The 20,974-nt window shown below is 40.8% G+C and overlaps 2 protein-coding genes across 2 annotated transcripts; both read right to left on the reverse strand.

The window, feature by feature from the left end:
* Window positions 1-94: 94 nt before the first annotated feature.
* On the reverse strand, window positions 95-6,801 carry LOC115180902 (OX-2 membrane glycoprotein-like). The gene is made up of 6 exons (XM_029743056.1): window positions 6,714-6,801; window positions 1,411-1,746; window positions 914-1,219; window positions 792-827; window positions 601-706; window positions 95-517 (listed from the first exon to the last, which is right to left on the reverse strand). Exons 1-6 carry the CDS (start codon window positions 6,787-6,789, stop codon window positions 439-441), a joined length of 939 nt encoding a protein of 312 aa, XP_029598916.1. The 5' UTR covers window positions 6,790-6,801; the 3' UTR covers window positions 95-438.
* A 1,512-nt stretch (window positions 6,802-8,313) lies between these two features.
* Window positions 8,314-15,595, reverse strand: LOC115180883 (OX-2 membrane glycoprotein-like). Its single transcript, XM_029743024.1, has 7 exons — window positions 15,397-15,595; window positions 12,674-13,009; window positions 12,180-12,485; window positions 12,058-12,093; window positions 11,870-11,972; window positions 11,690-11,713; window positions 8,314-8,317 (listed from the first exon to the last, which is right to left on the reverse strand). The coding sequence occupies exons 1-7, from the start codon at window positions 15,470-15,472 to the stop codon at window positions 8,314-8,316; spliced, it is 885 nt and encodes a 294-aa protein (XP_029598884.1). The 5' UTR covers window positions 15,473-15,595.
* Window positions 15,596-20,974: the final 5,379 nt, after the last annotated feature.

Genomic DNA, 20,974 nt, shown 5'->3' on the forward strand with positions numbered 1-20,974 from the left:
AGTACTTTCATATGTTTGGACCCCAGGAAGAGTAGCAGCTAATGGGGTTCCCTAATAAATACAAAATACAAATAACATACTGGAACAACAATGCAGCAATGCAACAAATGCAACTCATTTGCATGTATTCAGTCACCATGACTAGCACTCTACCAGGATGTTCAAATAAGGTTGTACTAATACATTTAGAATGGACTGGAGATTGTTGTGGTCCTGAAATACATTAACATCAATGATGCTGATAAGAGTCAAATCATCTGTTGTAATAGTGTACTGATATAACTGCTTTGTGGGTATTTACAGTTACATATTCTCCAGGGAGGACATATGATGCTGAAAAACCTACAGTAAGTACAAACACGGTTTACTAGAAACCATAAACCCTACTGTTAATTACAATGTGTCTTACTGTTAGATTAGACTTCTAGATTTCAGCCATCATGTTGAGGGTTGAGTGTTGACTGTTGATAGTTCTTCCTGTTCTTCTGACTTCCTGTCATTGGCTGAGGGATTTGGGCTAAAGATGTTTTTTGTAAGTTTGACAATCAATGTCAAATGAATACTGTATTTTATTTTTGTCATCTGAACAGTAAAACCTACCTTCTCACTGTATTTCTCAGTTTGCACCACAGTACCACAGCAGCTCCACAGCACACAGCAATGAAACACAATGAACCCATTACTGCACCAATTCCTGTTGGCTTAACTGTGAAAGATGACAAGATGAGAATGGTACAATTCACAGATAAGAGTGTCAGAGATTAGTAGTGGTCATTAGATTAATGACTTACCACTGATCCTGTCACCATCAGTGACCTCAGGTACACCTAGCACAGAACATACAGAGACAGTACTTCAGAATGACACCAGCATGTTGGTTGTTACTGTAGGCATGTACTGAACCATTTCTCACCAGGAAATGAAGATTGATTTCTAGCTGGAATAACCATGGATACGTTCTTGGTGACACCTCCAGAGAACAGTGACACCACACAGCCAACCCTGGTGTTTTTGTCAGGTAGACTCAATGCTGCCAGCGTGGAAGTTATGGTGACAGTGACAGTTCCATTGTGATGGGTGACATTGGCCATTGTGGAATTTTCTTTAATTTCTGTGTCTTCCCAGGTCACTATAGGAGTAGGTTGTCCAGTAGCAGAACAGGACAGAGTGGTGTGACTGTTGTTGGTTTGTGTGATGAGGAGTGAGGGTCCATACAGCTCTATAGAACATCAACAGACACAGTTCACAGTGAGACCACAATGAATACATTTACATGATTTAGTAAATGATTCCATTTTGATAAATGGTTTCAAGACATTGGATGTATGATCTGATGAAATGGCTGCCTGAAGTTCTGAAGAAGTTGTTCTGGGTCAATCATTTACAGTACATTATGTTATCAGATTTTACCATTTACATGGATGCAGGTCCTTCCACTGATAGGTCCTTCTGGATAGGTGTTAAACAGACACTTGTAGCAGCACTCGTCTCCTCTCGACACTCCTCTGATGACAATAGAGCAGTTCTGCAGTCCCTCATCTACAAACTCCACTTTCCCCTTAAAACGTAGGTTGACATTGGGACCTCGTTTGCTGTAAGTGGCCACATTTTCATTCGCCTCAGTTGTCACTTTCTGCCAGGTGACTTGCCGCACGTCTTTGGGTGTCATGAGCTCACAGGTTAATACTGCATCTTCTCCCAGGGTTGCTGTGACAACCTGCTGTGTTCTCACCAGATAAGAGAGCCCTGCATGAAGACAGTTACACACTATTTAGTACATTACAAACTCTTTCTCTCTCACACACACACACACACTAGAGGTCGACCGATTCATCGGAATGGCCGATTAATTAGTGCCGAGTTCAAGTTTTCATAACAATCGGTAATCGGTATTTTTGGCCACCGATTTGCCGATTATTTATTTATAATTGGGTTTTTTTACACCTTTATTTAACTAGGCAAGTCAGATTAAGAACACATTCTTATTTACAATGACGGCCTAGAAACGGGGGTTAACTGCCTTGTTCAGGGGGGATTCGTTTTTGCAACCTTCGGTTACCAGACCAACGCTCTAACCACCTGCCTTACATTGCACTCCACAAGGATTAACAGGCTGACTACCTGTTACGCGAGGACAGCAAGAAGCAAAGGTAAGTTGCTAGCTAGCATTAGACTTATAAAAAACTATCAATCTTAACATAATCACTAGTTAACTACACATGGTTGATGATATTACTAGTTTATCTAACGTGTCCTGCGTTGCATATAATCGATGCGGTGCCTGTTAATTTTCATTGAATCACAGCCTACTTCGACAAACGGGTGTTGATTTAACAAGCGCATTTGTGAAAAAAGTACTGTCGTTGCACCAATGTACCTAACCATAAACATCAATGCCTAACAGGAATATTTAGACTTAGCCACCCATTAGATAAAATACGGAACGGTTCCGTATGTCACTGAAAGAAAAAAACTTTTGTTTTCGAGATGATAGTTTCCGGATTCGACCATATTAATGACCTAAGGCTCGTATTTCTGTGTGTTTATTATATTATAATTAATTCTATGATTTGATAGAGCAGTCTGACTGAGCGGTGGTAGAGAGCAGCAGGCTCGTAAGCATTCATTCAAACAGCCCTTCGCTGTGCTTCAAGCATTGCGCTGTTTATGACTTCAACCTGGGTGGGTATAATTTGTGGAACGTTCCAACAGGAATCTATTCCAAAAACTTCGTAAATAACAAGGTTTCCAAAAAACAACGCATACAAAGTTGTATAGCGGCAGAATAAGATACCGGGTAGGGAGCGGTCTATTTCATTGCGTTTTTCACTCATCACGTTTATTCTGAAAAATGTCTCTCCTCACATGTCTGTTTGCCTATGGACAAACATTAAGAATAAGCTACGTGGTGAGTTGATGCCTATTCGGCAGCTAGTTAGCTAGGTTTGTATGCGTTGCTACTTTGAATGCGTTGTTGGTTGGCAACCTTTTACTTTACGTTTTTTGGAACAGATTCCTGTTGGAACGTTCCACAAATTATACCCACCCCTTCAAGCCTATCAACTCCCAAGATTAGGCTGGTGTAACCGATGTGAAATGGCTAGCTAGTTAGCCGGGTGCGCGCTAATAGCGTTTCAAACGTCACTCGCTCTGAGACTTGGAGTAGTTCTTTCCCTTGCTCTGCATGGGTAACACTGCTTCGAGGGTGGCTGTTGTCGATGTGTTCCTGGTTTGAGCCCAGGTAGGAGCGAGGAGAGGGACGGAAGCTATACTGTTACACTGGCAATACTAAAGTGCTTATAAGAACATCCAATAGTCAAAGGTATATGAAATACAAATCGTATAGAGAGAAATAGTCCTATAATAACTACAACCTAAAACTTCTTACCTGGGAATATTGAAGACTCATGTTAAAAGGAACCACCAGCTTTCATATGTTCCCATGTTCTGAGCAAGGCACTTAAACGTTAGCTTTCTTACATGGCACATATTGCACTTTTACTTTCTTCTCCAACACTTTGTTTTTGCATTATTTAAACCAAATTGAACATGTTTCATTATTTATTTGAGGCTAAATAGATTTTATTGATGTATTATATTAAGTTAAAATAAGTGTTCATTCAGTATTGTTGCAATTGTCATTATTACAACAAAATAATAATCGGCCGATTTATCGGTATCGGGGTTGAAAAATCATAATCGGTAAACCTCTAACAAACACACACACACACACACACACTCAGTTGGTAGAGCATGGTGTGTTGTGGGTTTGATTCCAATACTATAAAAAAATGTAGGTCGCTTGGAGAAAAGCATCAGCTAAAAGCCATATTTTTAAAATATATATTTATAGATTTTGTCGCACAGGGCTTTGCCTTTTTCTGTTTTTGATTATTTATGTTAATACAATGTGCAGGAGGGCCAAAGTGCCAATTGTATGACTTTGAGGCAATTTGTGTTGCGTAGTGTAGTGTATTGTAGTGTTGTTTTGTGTAGCGTTGTGTTGCAATGGGTATCGTAGCGTTGTGTCATGTTATGTAACTGTTTGAATAAAGTTGAGTGAGACAGAATGAAACATCTTTGTGTGATGTCATCATGAAATGTGCAGAAAGTTCCACTTTACTGAAAGCCGACAATCACTTTATTATGAGGCATTTCAACAATTTACATAAAGCAGTCAAAGATGACTTTATAGTGAAGCCATAATCAACTGGCGGACCGCAGTCCAGAGCCACACCTAGAATACGGACCCCACCTATTAATACGGACCGCGAGTCCCAAGATCTTTTTAGGAACTCAGTCAGGCTTTCAACTTACTGCTGTTGGTAGCTGCAATAGTAGAATCAACAAGGTACACTTTTAAAATATGGTAGTGCACGGGCAGGTTTCCTCTTATGTCATTCCCTGACAGAGCTATTTCTAACCTGTCAGAAATATCCAGTTGATCAACTACTAGCCCAAGTCAGCTAGATAGGTAAGTTAGGCCAACCAGCTATCTACATCTTGTAGTTGTTATGGTCAGATTAAGTAACCAGGGGCCTCGACCCCCAAGGGCCCGACATTTTGTTGAATCACTCAGGTACAGTATCATATGAACACACATAAGACATGTCAAAATGTGTAGAATTGCAGAAAATTAGCTTAAAAACTGCAAAATGTTCTCTCCACCAACAAGAGGGCTGTGAACAGTTTGAACAGTTTGGGGTGGCATGGGTTGTGAGGTTGGGGTTTGTTACTATGCCGATATATTACAATATCCATCTGGACCTTTGTCACCTCGGAAAGCTGTGTGACTGGACCTTCTCAAATAGTAGTTGAGTACCCCTGTTATAGTGGCTAATAAGTATGCTATAACACACCATGAGAAAGATGATGTGCTGCTCATTGACAAAAAATGTATAAAAATGCATCACACTGACGGTCATTATAATGCTGTATGATCCTTGAGGAAAAAGTGACCAGCAGTTAAGAAGCACTATGTTGCTGTATATTATAAGTCATTATGTTTATACTTATAATGCATTAGGTGACTTTATGAGACTTATTGAGTATTTATTTGTGTCTATAACTATGCTTATACCGCATTATTAACCTGTCATAGTGCATTATGAGTACATGTATAATGCTGTATAATGCATCATGCATATGGGATTCATAGAAAGTGTTACAGTATATACTGTGCATTAGGAAAGTATTCAGACCCCTTCAACTTTTTCACATTTTGTTACGCTACAGCCTTGTACGGTAAGTTGACGGTAAGTTGGTGGTTGTAGATATCCCTCTAGTGGTGTGGGGGCTGTGCTTTGGCATAGTGGGTGGGGTTATATCCTGCCTGTTTGGCCCTGTCCGGGGGTATCATCGGATGGGGCCACAGTGTCTTCTGATCCCTCCTGTCTCAGCCTCCAGTATTTATGCTGCAGTAGTTTATGTGTCGGGGGGCTAGGGTCAGTCTGTTACATCTGGAGTATTCTCTTGTCTTATCCGGTGTCCTGTGTGAATGTAAATATGCTCTCTCTAATTCTCTCTTTCTCTCTTTCTTTCTTTCTCTCGGAGGACCTGAGCCCTAGGACCATGCCTCAGGACTACCTGGCATGATGACTCCTTGCTGTCCCCAGTCCACCTGGCCATGCTGCTGCTCCAGTTTCAACTGTTCTGCCTGCGGCTACGGAACCCTGACCTGTTCACCGGACGTGCTTGTTGCACCCTCGACAACTACTATGATTATTAATATTTGACCATGCTGGTCATTTACGAACATTTTAACATCTTGACCATGTTCTGTTATAATATCCACCCGGCACAGCCAGAAGAGGACTGGCCACCCCTCATTGCCTGGTTCCTCTCTAGGTTTCTTCCTAGGTTTTTGGCCTTTCTCAGGAGTTTTTCCTAGGGAGTTTTTCCCAGCCACCGTGCTTCTTTCACATGCATTGCTTGCTGTTTGGGGTTTTAGGCTGGGTTTCTGTACAGCACTTTGAGATTTCAGCTGATGTACGAAGGGCTATATAAATAAATTTGATTTGATTTGATTTGATTTGTTCTAAAATTGAATAATTTTTTCAAGAAATCTGAGTAACTGACAGCATTATGGGTTAGTAAGTGACTGCAGTAGGGGTTAGTAAGTGACTGCAGTAGGGGTTAGTAACTGACTGCAGTATGGGTTAGTAACTGACAGCATTATGGGTTAGTAAGTGACTGCAGTATGGGTTAGTAACTGACTGCAGTATGGGTTAGTAACTGACTGCAGTATGGGTTAGTAACTGACTGCAGTATGGGTTAGTAACTGACAGCAGTATGGGTTCATGTGGTGAATTATTAAAGTAACATCAACTACAGAATGTGTGAACATCAGTGAATATAAGGAACTATGACTATAGATCAATCCTCTTTGTTCACTGATTAAATCATAGTTTATACAGTGAATTTCACTACACTACACAGTATATACAGTGAATTTCACTACACTATACAGTTTATACAGTGAATTTCACTACATTCATAATGTAATTTATCTGTATATATTTTAGTTTATCTGTGTAGTGGAAGATAAATAAAAAAATGAATGCAGAGTATTGAAATAAATAGGTTTGAACAGTTAAACAGGTTTGAAAGCACCTCATTTCATAAAGAAAAGCAACAGTGTCAGCAATACTGTGTCAATTCAAATAAAAAACAGACAAATGCAGTATATCATGTATAAAACAGATATAACTCACCTTTAGGGAGGACTATTAGCTGAATAAACAGGTAGTTGTGGAGCAGAGGAGCCATGGTGACAATGTGAGTTCTCATATGAAGAATTTTGAATTTCCCACCAATGGACCTTTTGGGCGGAAGCCCCTCCCCTTAAAGTGAAAGTAAACTCTGCTGGTGTATTACCAGTTTTAGTTGAACTCTTCTTAAAACAGATAGGAGCTGACATATTACACACACAGCCAAGTGAGCCTGGTGCAGCGCTATAACAACCTAGCCCTGATTGTGATGTTACTGTAAACAGAGCTAGAACAAAGTAGTCCTGATTTTAAATGGGGATTTTACTGTAAAACAAGGTGACAATGGGTGATTCTTTTTAAATACAGCGTATAGTTTTATATCAAACGGGGAGAACACAATACATTTAAAGAATGCTTTTGAATCTTAAACAATATAAAACATTATACAGATCAAGTGAGAATAGTAGCCTGATTTATAAACAGTGTCAAATCAAGTGGGGTCAAACACAACAAGCAACATCCATGATTAAAATAAATACAAACAGGAACTCAAACTTGATACACTTAAATCTAGTGAACAAGGTACAGTATATCAAACAATCAAAGTGCAAAACATTGTTATCATCACCATTATATTTTATGGGCTCAAATACATTCATACATTGTATTGATATAAAGGAGGTAAAACATCCATGTATCTGTATTACTATAGGTACAGTATGTAATAATAACAGCATAAACCTCACATTAACACAAGTGCTATCATATTTAAATGGATTCAAGTTAAATGAAATAGGATATTCTCCCGTCTTCTTCCTGGTGTGTCATAAAGTCAACTGTAGGTGGTGCTGTGTTCTAATAGATTTTATTTCCTCACTGACAAACCTCATCTCTCAAAACTAAAGTGCAATTTCAAAATAGAAAAACACTATTAGCGACATTATGTAATGTATGGTGCAGGTGTAAATCATCTTACATATGACTGGGGAAGAAATATGACTCTGACAACTCAAAAAGGTTCAATATATGTATCTAGAACACAGTGCATCTACCTGTCTGACTGTCTCATTAGAAATGTTTGTCATAACTACATCCTTCTAAACGTAGGAACTGGGCTAATAAAGAACACTAATAAAGAACAGGAAGGCCTGCACACTGTTCATCCTCCCAAGACTCCCAGACACTCTCATCCTCATTCATCAATAGTAGTACTGTATCTTGCTAGTCACCATGCATTTAATATGACCTTTGTCATACAATTAGAATATACTGTAATATTCTAAAGATGGATTAGTAGTCTGGCTGAGACATTTTAGAGGATCTCATCTCTTGAGGAACAGGGCTCTTCTGCAACTGGACTCTAACATTTACAATCTCTGTTTCAAGCACTACCAGGATGTTCAAATAAGTTTGTACTAATACATTTAGAATGTACTGGAGATTGTTGTGGTCCTGAAAGACATTAACATCAATGATACTGATGAGTCAAATAATCTGTTGTAATAGTGTACTGACCTAACTGCTTTGTGGGTATTTACAGTTACATATTCTCCAGGGAGGACATATGATGCTGAAAAACAATTCAGTGTTTCTAATCTATTTCTTACCTACAGTAAGTACAAACACTGTTTACTTGAAATCATAAAAATATTTCAGGGTCATCATTTTGAGGGTTGAGTGTTGATGGATCTTCTTGTTCTCAAATCAAATCAAATGTATTTGTCACATACACATGGTTAGCAGATGTTAATGCAAGTGTAGCGAAATGCTTGTGCTTCTAGTTCCGACCATGAAGTAATATCTAACAAGTAATCTACCAATTCCATAACAACTACCTTGTACACACAAGTGTAAAGGAATGAATATGAATATGTACATAAAAATATATAAATGAGTGATGGCCGAACGGCGTAGGCAAGATGTAATAGATGGTATGGAGTACAGTATATGCAGTGGGGGAAAAAAGTATTTGATCCCCTGCTGATTTTGTACGTTTGCCCACTGACAAAGAAAGGATCAGTCTATAATTTTAATGGCAGGTTTATTTGAACAGTGAGAGACAGAATAACAAGAAAAATATCCAGAAAAATGCATGTCAGAAATGTGGTGTGGTGCAGCATCATACTGTGGTGTAGCATTATACTGTATTTCCTGACGGACCTGTGATTCGAACCAGCAACACTCTAGTTACTGGTCCGCCTCTCTAACTCTAGGCTACCTACAGTTCTACCAGATGACTCAGTACACATTTCAATACAATCACAGGATATCAAAGTTTACAGTAGCTTAGTCATCAGATAAGGAGTGGCTACCCTGTAATCCAAGATGGCGTAGCAGTCAGACGTCTTTGTCCTTTCGTGTCCCTTGTATATATCTTTTTACATCATTTTCTTCGCATACAGTACATATGAGATGAGTATTGTAGGGTACGAAAACATATAAAGCGGCATTGTTTAAGGTGGCTAGTGATACATTACATCAGGATGGCATAGAGTACAGTATGTACTTATGAGATGAGTAATGTAGGTTATGAAAACATTATATAAAGTGCAATTGTTTAAAGTGGCTAGTGATACATCTAATACATCAAGATGGTAAGATGCAGTAGATGGTATGGCGTACAGTATATACATATGAGATGAATAATGTAGGTTATGTAAACATGATCTAATATAAATAATATAAAGTGGCAAGTGATAAATTGATTACATCAATTTTCCCATTATTAAAGTGGGTTGAGTTGAGTCAGTATGTTGGCAGCAGCCACTCAATGTTAGTGATGCTGTTTAGCAGTCTGATGGCCTTGAGATAGAAACTGTTTTTCAGTCTCTCGGTTCCAGCTTTGATGCACCTGTACTGACCTCGCCTTCTGGATGATAGCGGGGTGAACAGGCAGTGGCTCGGGTGGTTGTTGTCCTTGATGATCTTTTTGGCCTTCCTGTGACATCGGGTGGTGTAGGTGTCCTGGAGGGCAGGTAGTTTGCACCCGGTGATGCGTTGTGCAGACCTCACTACCCTCTGGAGAGCCTTCCGGTTATGGGCGGAGCAGCTGCCGTACCAGGCGGTGATATAGCCCGACAGGATGCTCTCGATTGTGCATCTGTAAAAATTTGTGAGTGTTTTTGGTGACAAGCCAAATTTCTTCAGCCTCCTGAGGTTGAAGAGGCGCTGCTGCGCCTTCTTCACCACGCTGTCTGTGTGGGTGGACCATTTCAGTTTGTCCGTGATGTGTACGCCGAGGAACTTAAAACTCTCTACCCTCTCCATTACTGTCCCGTCAATGTAGATAGGGGGCTGCTCCCTCTGCTGTTTCCTGAAGTCCACGATCATCTCTTTTGTTTTGTTGACATTGACTGTGAGGGTATTTTACTGACACCAAACTCCGTGGGCCCTCACCTCCTCCCTGTAGGCTGTCTCGTCGTTGTTGGTAATCAAGCCTACCACTGTAGTGTCGTCTGCAAACTTGATGATTGAGTTGGATGCGTGCATGGCCACGCAGTCGTGGGTGAACAGGGAGTACAGGAGAGGGCTGAGAACGCACCCTTGTGGGGACCCAGTGTTGAGGATCAGCGGGGTGGAGATGTTGTTACCTACCCTCACCACCTGGGGGCGGCCCGTCAGGAAGTCCAGGACCCAGTTGCACAGGGCGGGGTCGAGACCCAGGGTCTCGAGCTTAATGACGAGTTTGGGGGGTACTATGGTGTTGAATGCTGAGCTGTAGTCGATGAACAGCATTCTTACATAGGTATTCCTCTTGTCCAGATGGGTTAGGGCAGTGTGCAGTGTGATGGCGATTGGGTCGTCTGTGGACCTATTGGGGCGGTAAGCAAGTTGGAGTGGGTCTAGGGTGTCAGGTAGGGTGGAGGTGATATGGTCCTTGACTAGTCTCTCAAAGCACTTCATGATGACGGAAGTGAGTGCTACAGGGCAGTAGTCATTTAGCTCATTTACCTTAGCTTTCTAGGGAACAGGAACAATGGTGGCCCTCTTGAAGCATGTGGGGACAGCAGACTGGGATAAGGATTGATTGAATATGTCTGTAAACACACCAGCCAGCTGGTCTGCGCATGCTCTGAGGACGCGGCCGGGGATGCCGTCTGGGCCTGCAGCCTTGCGAGGGTTAACACGTTTAAATGTTTTACTCACATCGGCTGCAGTGAAGGAGAGCCTGCAGGTTTTGGTAGCGGGCCATGTTAGTGGCACTGTATTGTCCTCAAAGCGAGCAAAAAAGTCGTTTAGTCTGTCTGGGAGCACGGCATCGTGATCCGCGACGGGGCTGATTTTTCTTTTGTAGTCTGTGATTGACTGTAGACCCTGCCACATACCTCTCGTGTCTGAGCCGTTGAATTGCGACTCCGCTTTGTCTCTGTATTGACACTTAGCTTGTTTGATTGCCTTGCGGAGGGAATAGCTACACTGTTTGTATTCGGTCATGTTTCCGGTCACGTCGCCCTGATTAAAAGCAGTGGTTCACGCTTTCAGTTTCGCGCGAATGCTGCCATCAATCCACGGTTTCTGGTTGGGGAATGTTTTAATAGATGCTGTTGGAACGACATCACCGATGCACTTGTTAATGAACTCGCACACCGAGTCAGCGTATTCGTCAATGTTGTTGTTCACAGCAATGCGGAACATATCCCAGTCCACGTGATCGAAGCAATCTTGAAGCGTGGAATCCGACTGGTCGGACCAGCGTTGAACAGACCTGAGGGCGGGAGCTTCCTGTTTTAGTTTCTGTCTATAGGCTGGGAGCAACAAAATGGAGTCGTGGTCAGCTTTTCCAAAGGGAGGGCAGGGGAGGGCCTTATATGCGTTGCGGAAGTAACAGTGGTCTAGGGTTTTGCCCGCCCTGGTAGCACAACCGATATGCTGATAGAATTTAGGGAGCCTTGTTTTCAGATTAGCCTTGTTAAAATCCCCGGCTACAATAAATGCAGCCTCAGGATATGTGGTTTCCAGTTTACATAGAATCCAATGAAGTTCTTTCAGGGCCGTCGATGTGTCTGCTTGGGGGGAATATACACGACAGTGATTATAATTGAAGAGAATTCTCTGTCATTGACTGTGGGATTTGGGCTAAAGATTGTTTTTGTAAGTTTTACAATCAATGTCAAATTAATACTGTATTTTATCTTTGTCATCTGAACAGTAAAACCTACCTTCTCATTGTATTTCTCAGTTTGCACCACAGTACCACAGCTCCACAGCACACAGCAATGCAACACAGTGAACCCATCACTGCACCAATTACTGTTGAATTACCTGTGAAAGATGACAAGATGAGAATGGTACAATTCACAGATAAGAGAGTCAGAGATTAGTAGTGGTCATTAGATTAATGACTTACCACTGATCCTGTCACCATCAGTGACCTCAGGTACACCTAGCACAGAACATACAGAGACAGTACTTCAGAATGACACCAGCATGTTGGTTGTTACTGTAGACATGTACTGAACCATTTCTCACCAGGAAATGAAGCTTGAGTTCTAGCTGGAATAACCATGGATATGTTCTTGGTGACACCTCCAGAGAACAGTGACACCACACAGCCAACCCTGGTGTTTTTGTCAGGTAATCTGAATGCTGCCAGCGTGGAAGTTATGGTGACAGTGACAGTTCCATTGTGATGGGTGACACTGGCCATTGTGGAATTTTCTAGAATTTCTGTGTCTTCCCAGGTTACTATAGGAACAGGTCGTCCAGTAGCAGAACAGGACAGAGTCGTGTGACTGTTGTTGGTTTGTGTGATGAGGAGTGAGGGTCCATACAGCTCTATAGGACAACAGACACAGTTCACAGTGAGACCACAATGATTCAATTTACATGATTTAGTAAATGATTCCATTTTGATAAATGGTTTCAAGACATTGGATGTATGATCTGATGAAATGGCTGCCTGAAGTTCTGAAGAAGTTGTTCTGGGTCAATCATTTACAGTACATTATGTTATCAGATTTTACCATTTACATGGATGCAGGTCCTTCCACTGATAGGTCCTTCTGGATAGGTGTTAAACAGACACTTGTAGCAGCACTCGTCTCCTCTCGACACTCCTCTGATGACGATAGAGCAGTTCTGCAGTCCCTCATCTACAAACTCCACTTTCCCTTGAAAAGGTGGGTTGACATTGGGACCTCGTTTGCTGTAAGTGGCCACATTTTCATTCAGCCCTGGTGTCTCTTTTTGCCAGGTTACTTGCCGCACGTCTTTGGGTGTCATGAGCTCACAGGTTAATACTGCATCTTCTCCCAGGGTTGCTGTGACAACCTGCTGTGTTTTCACCAGATGAGAGAGCCCTGCATGAAGACAGTTACACACTACTTAGTACATTACAAACTCTTTCTCTCACTCACACACACACACACACATAGTTGGTAGAGCATGGTGGTGTTGTGGGTTTGATTCCCATATTTAAAAAAAAATGTAGGTCACTTGGAGAAAAGCATCAGCTAAAAGCCATATTTTTTAAATATATATTTATAGATTTTGTCGCACAGGGCTTTGCCTTTTTCTGTTTTTGACTATTTATGTTAATACAATGTGCAGGAGGGCCAAAGTGCCAATTGTATGACTGAGGCAATTTGTGTTGCGTAGTTTAGTGTAGTGTATTGTAGTGTTGTTTTGTGTAGCGTTGTGTTGCAATGGGTATCGTAGCGTTGTGTCATGTTATGTAACTGTTTGAATAAAGTTGAGTGAGACAGAATGAAACATCTTTGTGTGATGTCATCATGAAATGTGCAGAAAGTTCCACTTTACTGAAAGCCGACAATCACTTTATTATGAGGCATTTCAACAATTTACATAAAGCAGTCAAAGATGACTTTATAGTGAAGCCATAATCAACTGGCGGACCGCAGTCCAGAGCCACACCTAGAATACGGACCCCACCTATTAATACGGACCGCGAGTCCCAAGATCTTTTTAGGAACTCAGTCAGGCTTTCAACTTACTGCTGTTGGTAGCTGCAATAGTAGAATCAACAAGGTACACTTTTAAAATATGGTAGTGCACAGGCAGGTTTCCTCTTATGTCATTCCCTGACAGAGCTATTTCTAACCTGTCAGAAATATCCAGTTGATCAACTACTAGCCCAAGTCAGCTAGATAGGTAAGTTAGGCCAACCAGCTATCTACATCTTGTAGTTGTCATGGCCAGATTAAGTAACCAGGGGCCTCGACCCCCAAGGGCCCGGCATTTTGTTGAATCACTCAGGTATCATATGAACACACATAAGACATGTCAAAATGTGTAGAATTGCAGGAAATTTGCTTAAAAACTTCAAAATGTTCTCTCCACCAACAAGAGGGCTGTGAACAGTTTGAACAGTTTGGGGTGGCATGGGTTGTGAGGTTGGGGTTTGTTACTATGCCGATATATTACAATATCCATCTGGACCTTTGTCACCTCGGAAAGTTGTGTGACTGGACCTTCTCAAATAGTAGTTGAGTACCCCTGTTATAGTGGCTAATAAGTATGCTATAACACACCATGAGAACGATGATGTGCTGCTCATTGACAAAGAATGTATAAAAATGCATCACACTGACGGTCATTATAATGCTGTATGATCCTTGAGGAAAAAGTGACCAGCAGTTAAGAAGCACTATGTTGCTGTATATTATAAGTCATTATGTTTATACTTATAATGCATTTGGTGACTTTATGAGACTTATTGAGTATTTATTTGTGTCTATAACTATGCTTATACCGCATTATTAACCTGTCATAGTGCATTATGAGTACATGTATAATGCTGTATAATGCATCATGCATATGGGATTCATAGAAAGGGTTACAGTATATACTGTGCATTAGGAAAGTATTCAGACCCCTTCAACTTTTTCACATTTTGTTACGCTACAGCCTTGTTCTAAAATTGATAATTTTTTCAAGAAATCTGAGTAACTGACAGCATTATGGGTTAGTAAGTGACTGCAGTAGGGGTTAGTAACTGACTGCAGTATGGGTTAGTAACTGACAGCATTATGGGTTAGTAAGTGACTGCAGTATGGGTTAGTAACTGACTGCAGTACGGTTAAGTAACTGACAGCAGTATGGGTTAGTAACTGACTGCAGTATGGGTTAGTAACTGACTGCAGTATGGGTTAGTAACTGACAGCAGTATGGGTTAGTAACTGACAGCAGTATGGGTTAGTAACTGACTACAGTATGGGTTAGTTACTGACTGCAGTATGGGTTAGTAACTGACTGCAGTATGGGTTAGTAACTGACTGCAGTATGGGTTAGTAACTGACAGCAGTATGGGTTCATGTGGTGAATTATTAAAGTAACATCAACTACAGAATGTGTGAACATCAGTGAATATAAGGAACTATGACTATAGATCAATCCTCTTTGTTCACTGATTAAATCATAGTTTATACAGTGAATTTCACTACACTACACAGTATATACAGTGAATTTCACTACACTATACAGTTTATACAGTGAATTTCACTACATTCATAATGTAATTTATCTGTATATATTTTAGTTTATCTGTGTAGTGGAAGATAAATAAAAAAATGAATGCAGAGTATTGAAATAAATAGGTTTGAACAGTTAAACAGGTTTGAAAGCACCTCATTTCATAAAGAAAAGCAACAGTGTCAGCAATACTGTGTCAATTCAAATAAAAAGCTGACAAATGCAGTATATCATGTATAAAACAGATATAACTCACCTTTAGGGAGGACTATTAGCTGAATAAACAGGTAGTTGTGGAGCAGAGGAGCCATGGTGACAATGTGAGTTCTCATATGAAGAATTTTGAATTTCCCACCAACGGACCTTTTGGGCGGAAGCCCCTCCCCTTAAAGTGAAAGTAAACTCTGCTGGTGTATTACCAGTTTTAGTTGAACTCTTCTTAAAACAGATAGGAGCTGACATATTACACACACAGCCAATGGAGCCTCGTGCAGCGCTATAACAACCTAGCCCTGATTGTGATGTTACTGTAAACAGAGCTAGAACAAAGTAGCCCTGATTTTAAATGGGGATTTTACTGTAAAACAAGGTGACAATGGGTGATTCTTTTTAAATACAGCGTATAGTTTTATATCAAACGGGGAGAACACAATACATTTAAAGAATGCTTTTGAATCTTAAACAATATAAAACATTATACAGATCAAGTGAGAATAGTAGCCTGATTTATAAACAGTGTCAAATCAAGTGGGGTCAAACACAACAAGCAACATCCATGATTAAAATAAATACAAACAGGAACTCAAACTTGATACACTTAAATCTAGTGAACAAGGTACAGTATATCAAACAATCAAAGTGCAAAACATTGTTATCATCACCATTATATTTTAAGGGCTCAAATGCATTCATACATTGTATTGATATAAAGGAGGTAAAACATCCATGTATCTGTATTACTATAGGTACAGTATGTAATAATAACAGCATAAACCTCACATTAACACAAGTGCTATCATATTTAAATGAATTCAAGTTAAATGAAATAGAAGTACATTCTCCCCATCTTCTTCCTGGTGTGTCATAAAGTCAACTGTAGGTGGTGCTGTGTTCTAATAGATGTTATTTCCTCACTGACAAACCTCATCTCTCAAAACTAAAGTGCAATTTGAAAATAAAAAAACTGTATTTGTGACATTATGTAATGTTTGGTGCAGGTGTAAATCATCTTACATATGACTGGGGAAGAAATATGACTCTGACAACTCAAAAAGGTTCAATATATGTATCTAGAACACAGTGCATCTACCTGTCTGACTGTCTCATTAGAAATGTTTGTCATAACTACATCCTTCTAAACGTAGGAACTGGGCTAATAAAGAACACTAATAAAGAACAGGAAGGCCTGCACACTGTTCATCCTCCCAAGACTCCCAGACACTCTCATCCTCATTCATCAATAGTAGTACTGTATCTTGCTAGTCACCATGCATTTAATATGACCTTTGTCATACAATTAGAATATACTGTAATATTCTAAAGATGGATTAGTAGTCTGGCTGAGACATTTTAGACAGGTTAGTGGATCTCATGTCTTGAGGAATGGGACTCTAACATTTACAATCTCTGTTTCAAGCACTCTACCAGGATGATCCATTAACGTTGTACTAATACATTTAGAATGTACTGGAGATTGATGTTAATGGCTTTCAGGACCACACCAATGATACTGATCAGAGTCAGATCAGCTGTTGTAATAGTGTACTACTTTGTGGGTATTTACATTTACATATTCTCCAGGGGGACATGTGATGCTGAAAAACAATTCAGTGTTTTATAATCTATTTCTTACCTACAGTAAGAACACTTTACTTGAAACCATACTGTTATTTAGAATATATGTCTTACTGTTAGACCTCTATATTTCAGGGTCATCGTGTTGAGGGTTGATAGTTCTTCCTGTTCTCTGTCATGGGCTGTGGGATTTGGGCTAAATACAGATTGTCAAACTTACAAAAACAATGTCAAAGTAATACAGTATTTTCTCTTTGCCATCTGAACAGTAAAACTTTGACTTATCCGTTTGCACACCCACAGTGCCACAGCAATGAAACAGTGAACCCAGCACTGCACCGATCCCTGTTGGATTACATGTGAAAGATGACAAGTTGAGAATGGTACAATTCACAGATAAGTGTCAGAGATTAGTTGTGGTCATTAGATTAATGACTGACCATTGATCCTGTCACCATCAGTGACCTCAGGTACACCTAGCACAGAACATACAGAGACAGTACTTCAGAATGACACCAGCATGTTGGTTGTTACTGTAGGCATGTACAGAACCATTTCTACGTTTTCTCGCCTGCAAATTAATCTTGATTTCTAGCTGGAATAACTATGTTTACATTATTGATGACACCTCCAGAGAACGGTGACGCCATACAGCCAACCCTGGTGTCTTTGTCAGGTAGACTGAATGCTGCCAGTGTGGAAGTTATGGTGACAGTGACATTGGGATGGGTGACATTGTGGAACTTTCTAGAATTTCTGTGTCTTCCCAGGTTACTATAGGAGCAGGTCGTCCAGTAGCAGGACAGAGTGGTGTGACTGTTGTTGGTTTGTGTGATGAGTGAGGGACTATACAGCTCTATAGTATAACAACAAAACACAGTGAATGTAAATACTATAATGTTTTCATGTACATCAAGGTCAAATGGATGCATGATGATTTGAGGGAATTGTTCCTGGGTTAATCATTTACACACAGGTCAAGGTAGAACGGATTGAAGGCCTTGGCGGCCATTGTTCCTGTTTTAAATGGATAACACATTGTTTGAAGACCTCAAAAGTAGGCTAATGTTAAGGTGAATCCTCAATTTAGATTTTAGAGTGTAATGTCTCTTTAACCCCTCTTTACAGAGATCGTATTTTACCATTAACTCGGATAGGCGTTAAACAGACACTTGTCGCAGGACTCGTCTCTTCTTTTTATTTTACTAAAGGCAGTCAGTTAAGAACAAATTCTTATTTTCAATGACGGCCTACCAAAAGGGCTCCTGTGGGGTGGGGGCTGGGATTAAAATATAGGACACAACACACATCACGATGAGATAGACCTAAGACAACATAGTATGGCAGCAACACATTACAAAACAGCATTGTAGCAATACAACATGGCAGCAACACAAAACAGGGTACAAACATTATTGGTTACAGACACCAGCACACAGCACAAAGGGCAAGAAGGTAGAGACAATAATACATGACACATCCATAACCTGAGCAGAAACCAGATTTCATACCAGAGAGAATACTATAGACATCAAGAAAGCCAGTCAGTTGATTATTGACAAGTTTGTCCAGCAGTTTTGATAAGCAGGGCAAAATAGAAATAAACTCAGCAAAAAAAGAAACGTCCTCTCAATTTCAACTGCATTTAGTTTCAGCAAATGTAACATGTGTAAATACTTGTATGAACATAAGATTCAACAACTAAGACAAACTGAACAAGTTCCACAGACATTTGACTAACAGAAATGGAATAATGTGTCCCTGAAGAAAGGAGGGGTCAAAATCAAAAGTAACAGTCAGTATCTGGTGTGGCCACCAGCTGCATTAAGTACTGCAGTGCATCTCCTCCTCATGGACTGCACCAGATTTGCCAGTTCTTGCTGTGACATGTTACCCCACTCTTCCACCAAGGCACCTGCAAGTTCCCTGACATTTCTAAGGGGAATGACGTGCTCAATGGGATTGAGATCAGGGCTCGTCGCTGGCCATGGCAGGACACTGACATTCCTGTCTTGCAGGAAATCACGCACAGAACGAGCAGTATGGCTGGTGGCATTGTTATGCTGGAGGGTCATGTCATAATGAGCCTGCAGGAAGGGTACCACATGAGGGAGGAGGATGTCTTCCCTGTAACGCACAGCGTTGAGATTGCCTGCAATGACAACAAGCTCAGTCCAATGCTGTGACACACAGCCCCAGACCATGACGGACCCTCCCCCTCCAAATCGATCCTGCTCCAGAGTACAGGCCTCGGTGTAATGCTCATTCCTTCGACGATAAACGCAAATCCAACCATCACCCCATGTGAGACAAAACCTTGACTCGTCAGTGAAGAGCACTTTGTCAGTCCCGTCTGGTCCAGCAACGGTGGGTTTGTGCCCATAGGCGGCGTTGTTGCCGGTGATGTCTGGTGACGACCTGCCTTACAACAGGCCTACAAGCCCTCAGTCCAGCCTCTCTCAGTCTATTGCGGAGAGAGTCTGAGCACTGATGGAGGGATTGTGCGTTCCTGGTGTAATTCGGGCAGTTGTTGTTGCCATCCTGTACCTGTCCCGCAGGTGTGATGTTCAGATGTACCGATCCTGTGCAGGTGTTGTTACACGTGGTCTGCCACTTCGAGGACGACCAGCTGTCCGTCCTGTCTCCCTGTAGCGCGGTCTTAGGTGTCTCACAATACGGACATTGCAATTTAATGCCCTGGCCACATCTGCAGTCCTCATGCCTCCTTGCAGCATGCCTAAGACACATTCACACAGATGAGCAGGGACCCTGGGCATCTTTCTTTTGGTGTTTTTCCAGAGTCTGTAGAAAGGCATCTTTAGTGTCCTAAGTTTTCATAACTGTGATTTTTACAAATTATCTTTGAAAAGACAGGGTCCTGAAAAAGATACATTTATTTTTTTGCTGAGTTTAGGCCTATAACAGTTCAAATCAGCTTGATCTCCCCCTTTAAATGAAGAACGAACTGTGGCTGCCTTCGAAACAATGGGAGAGGAGAGACAGGTTAAAAAGGTCAGAGATAGGTTTGGCGATGATAGGGGCAGCAACCTTAAAGAAGAAAGGGTCTAAACCATCTGACCCAGAAGTTTTTGGGTGTCAAGTTTAAGGAGCTCCTCGGACTCAGTGACAGCCTGCAGGGAGAAACCTTTGGAAGATCTGTCTTGCCGAAAGGTTGTAACCAGAATGGTTAACATCAGTACTCAAAACACTCTTCCTTAACCATGTCTCAGTAATGACCAAGCTATACAGAGCACCCTCTGTATATCTTGGAAAAAGGAATCCTTGATAGAATTATTCTTTCCAGGTCATTTTGTCCAAAATGAGGTTGTAGGTTTGGAGTTTCGATCTGGAGATAAGGTTATGTTGTGGAGGGTAGCATCCTGTATATGTCTCTGACGAAAATGCAAGTTTATTTAACTCCAAAACTATGTTATTGTAAAAAACATGTTGAAAAATGCAAGAGCTCACATGCAGCTGTGTCTCTCTAAGCAGAGGGAGCGTCCTGTTGACACTCCTCTGATGACGATAGAACAGTTCTGCAGTCCCTCGTCTTCAAACTCCACTTTCCCCTGAAAATCTTTGTTAACAAATCAGCTGTGGTGTTTGCTGTGAGAAGCCATATTGTCTCTTTTTGCCAAGTGACTTGCAGCATGTCTTTCGGTTTCATGAGTTCACAGTTTAATACTGCATCTTCTCCTAAGGGTTGCTGTGACAACCTGCTGTGTTTTCATTTTTTTTAAATAATGTGTTACGCTTGTTCGGGTAGCACTCCTCACAGGCAGTTTGGTGAACACTTTTTTTGTTGGTGAGATGAAACTACCAAAATTCTGAAGGTATTATTGTACATCAGAATTGCAACAAGATTTGTACAAGCCTAAAATGTTAGTCCGTAATCGTAACATGTTGTTTGTATGTTCACAGATGAAAGTTCACGTTTATGTTTCATGTATGGCTATTCTTACAATCCTAACAATTTAGAATGGATTTTCTTACGATCCTTACGATACGTACGTTCAAAGTTTTGGAAGATATCTGGCTCC

This window comes from Salmo trutta, unplaced genomic scaffold (genome assembly GCF_901001165.1).
Source record: "Salmo trutta unplaced genomic scaffold, fSalTru1.1, whole genome shotgun sequence".
NCBI lineage: Eukaryota > Metazoa > Chordata > Actinopteri > Salmoniformes > Salmonidae > Salmo > Salmo trutta.

What these genes read in the sequence shown, in the direction of transcription:
- LOC115180902 (XM_029743056.1), bottom strand. Translation starts at nt 6,789, where the DNA reads ATGAGAACTCACATTGTCACCATGGCTCCTCTGCTCCACAACTACCTG. An exon ending in GACCTGCATCCATGTAAATG is followed by an intron (nt 1,220 to 1,410) that starts GTAAAATCTGAT and finishes GATGTTCTATAG; the next exon opens with AGCTGTATGGACCCTCACTC. An exon ending in AAATCAATCTTCATTTCCTG is followed by an intron (nt 828 to 913) that starts GTGAGAAATGGT and finishes GTTCTGTGCTAG; the next exon opens with GTGTACCTGAGGTCACTGAT.
- LOC115180883 (XM_029743024.1), bottom strand. Translation starts at nt 15,472, where the DNA reads ATGAGAACTCACATTGTCACCATGGCTCCTCTGCTCCACAACTACCTG. An exon ending in GCTAATAGTCCTCCCTAAAG is followed by an intron (nt 13,010 to 15,396) that starts GTGAGTTATATC and finishes GTCTTCATGCAG; the next exon opens with GGCTCTCTCATCTGGTGAAA. An exon ending in TGATGGTGACAGGATCAGTG is followed by an intron (nt 11,973 to 12,057) that starts GTAAGTCATTAA and finishes CATCTTTCACAG; the next exon opens with GTAATTCAACAGTAATTGGT.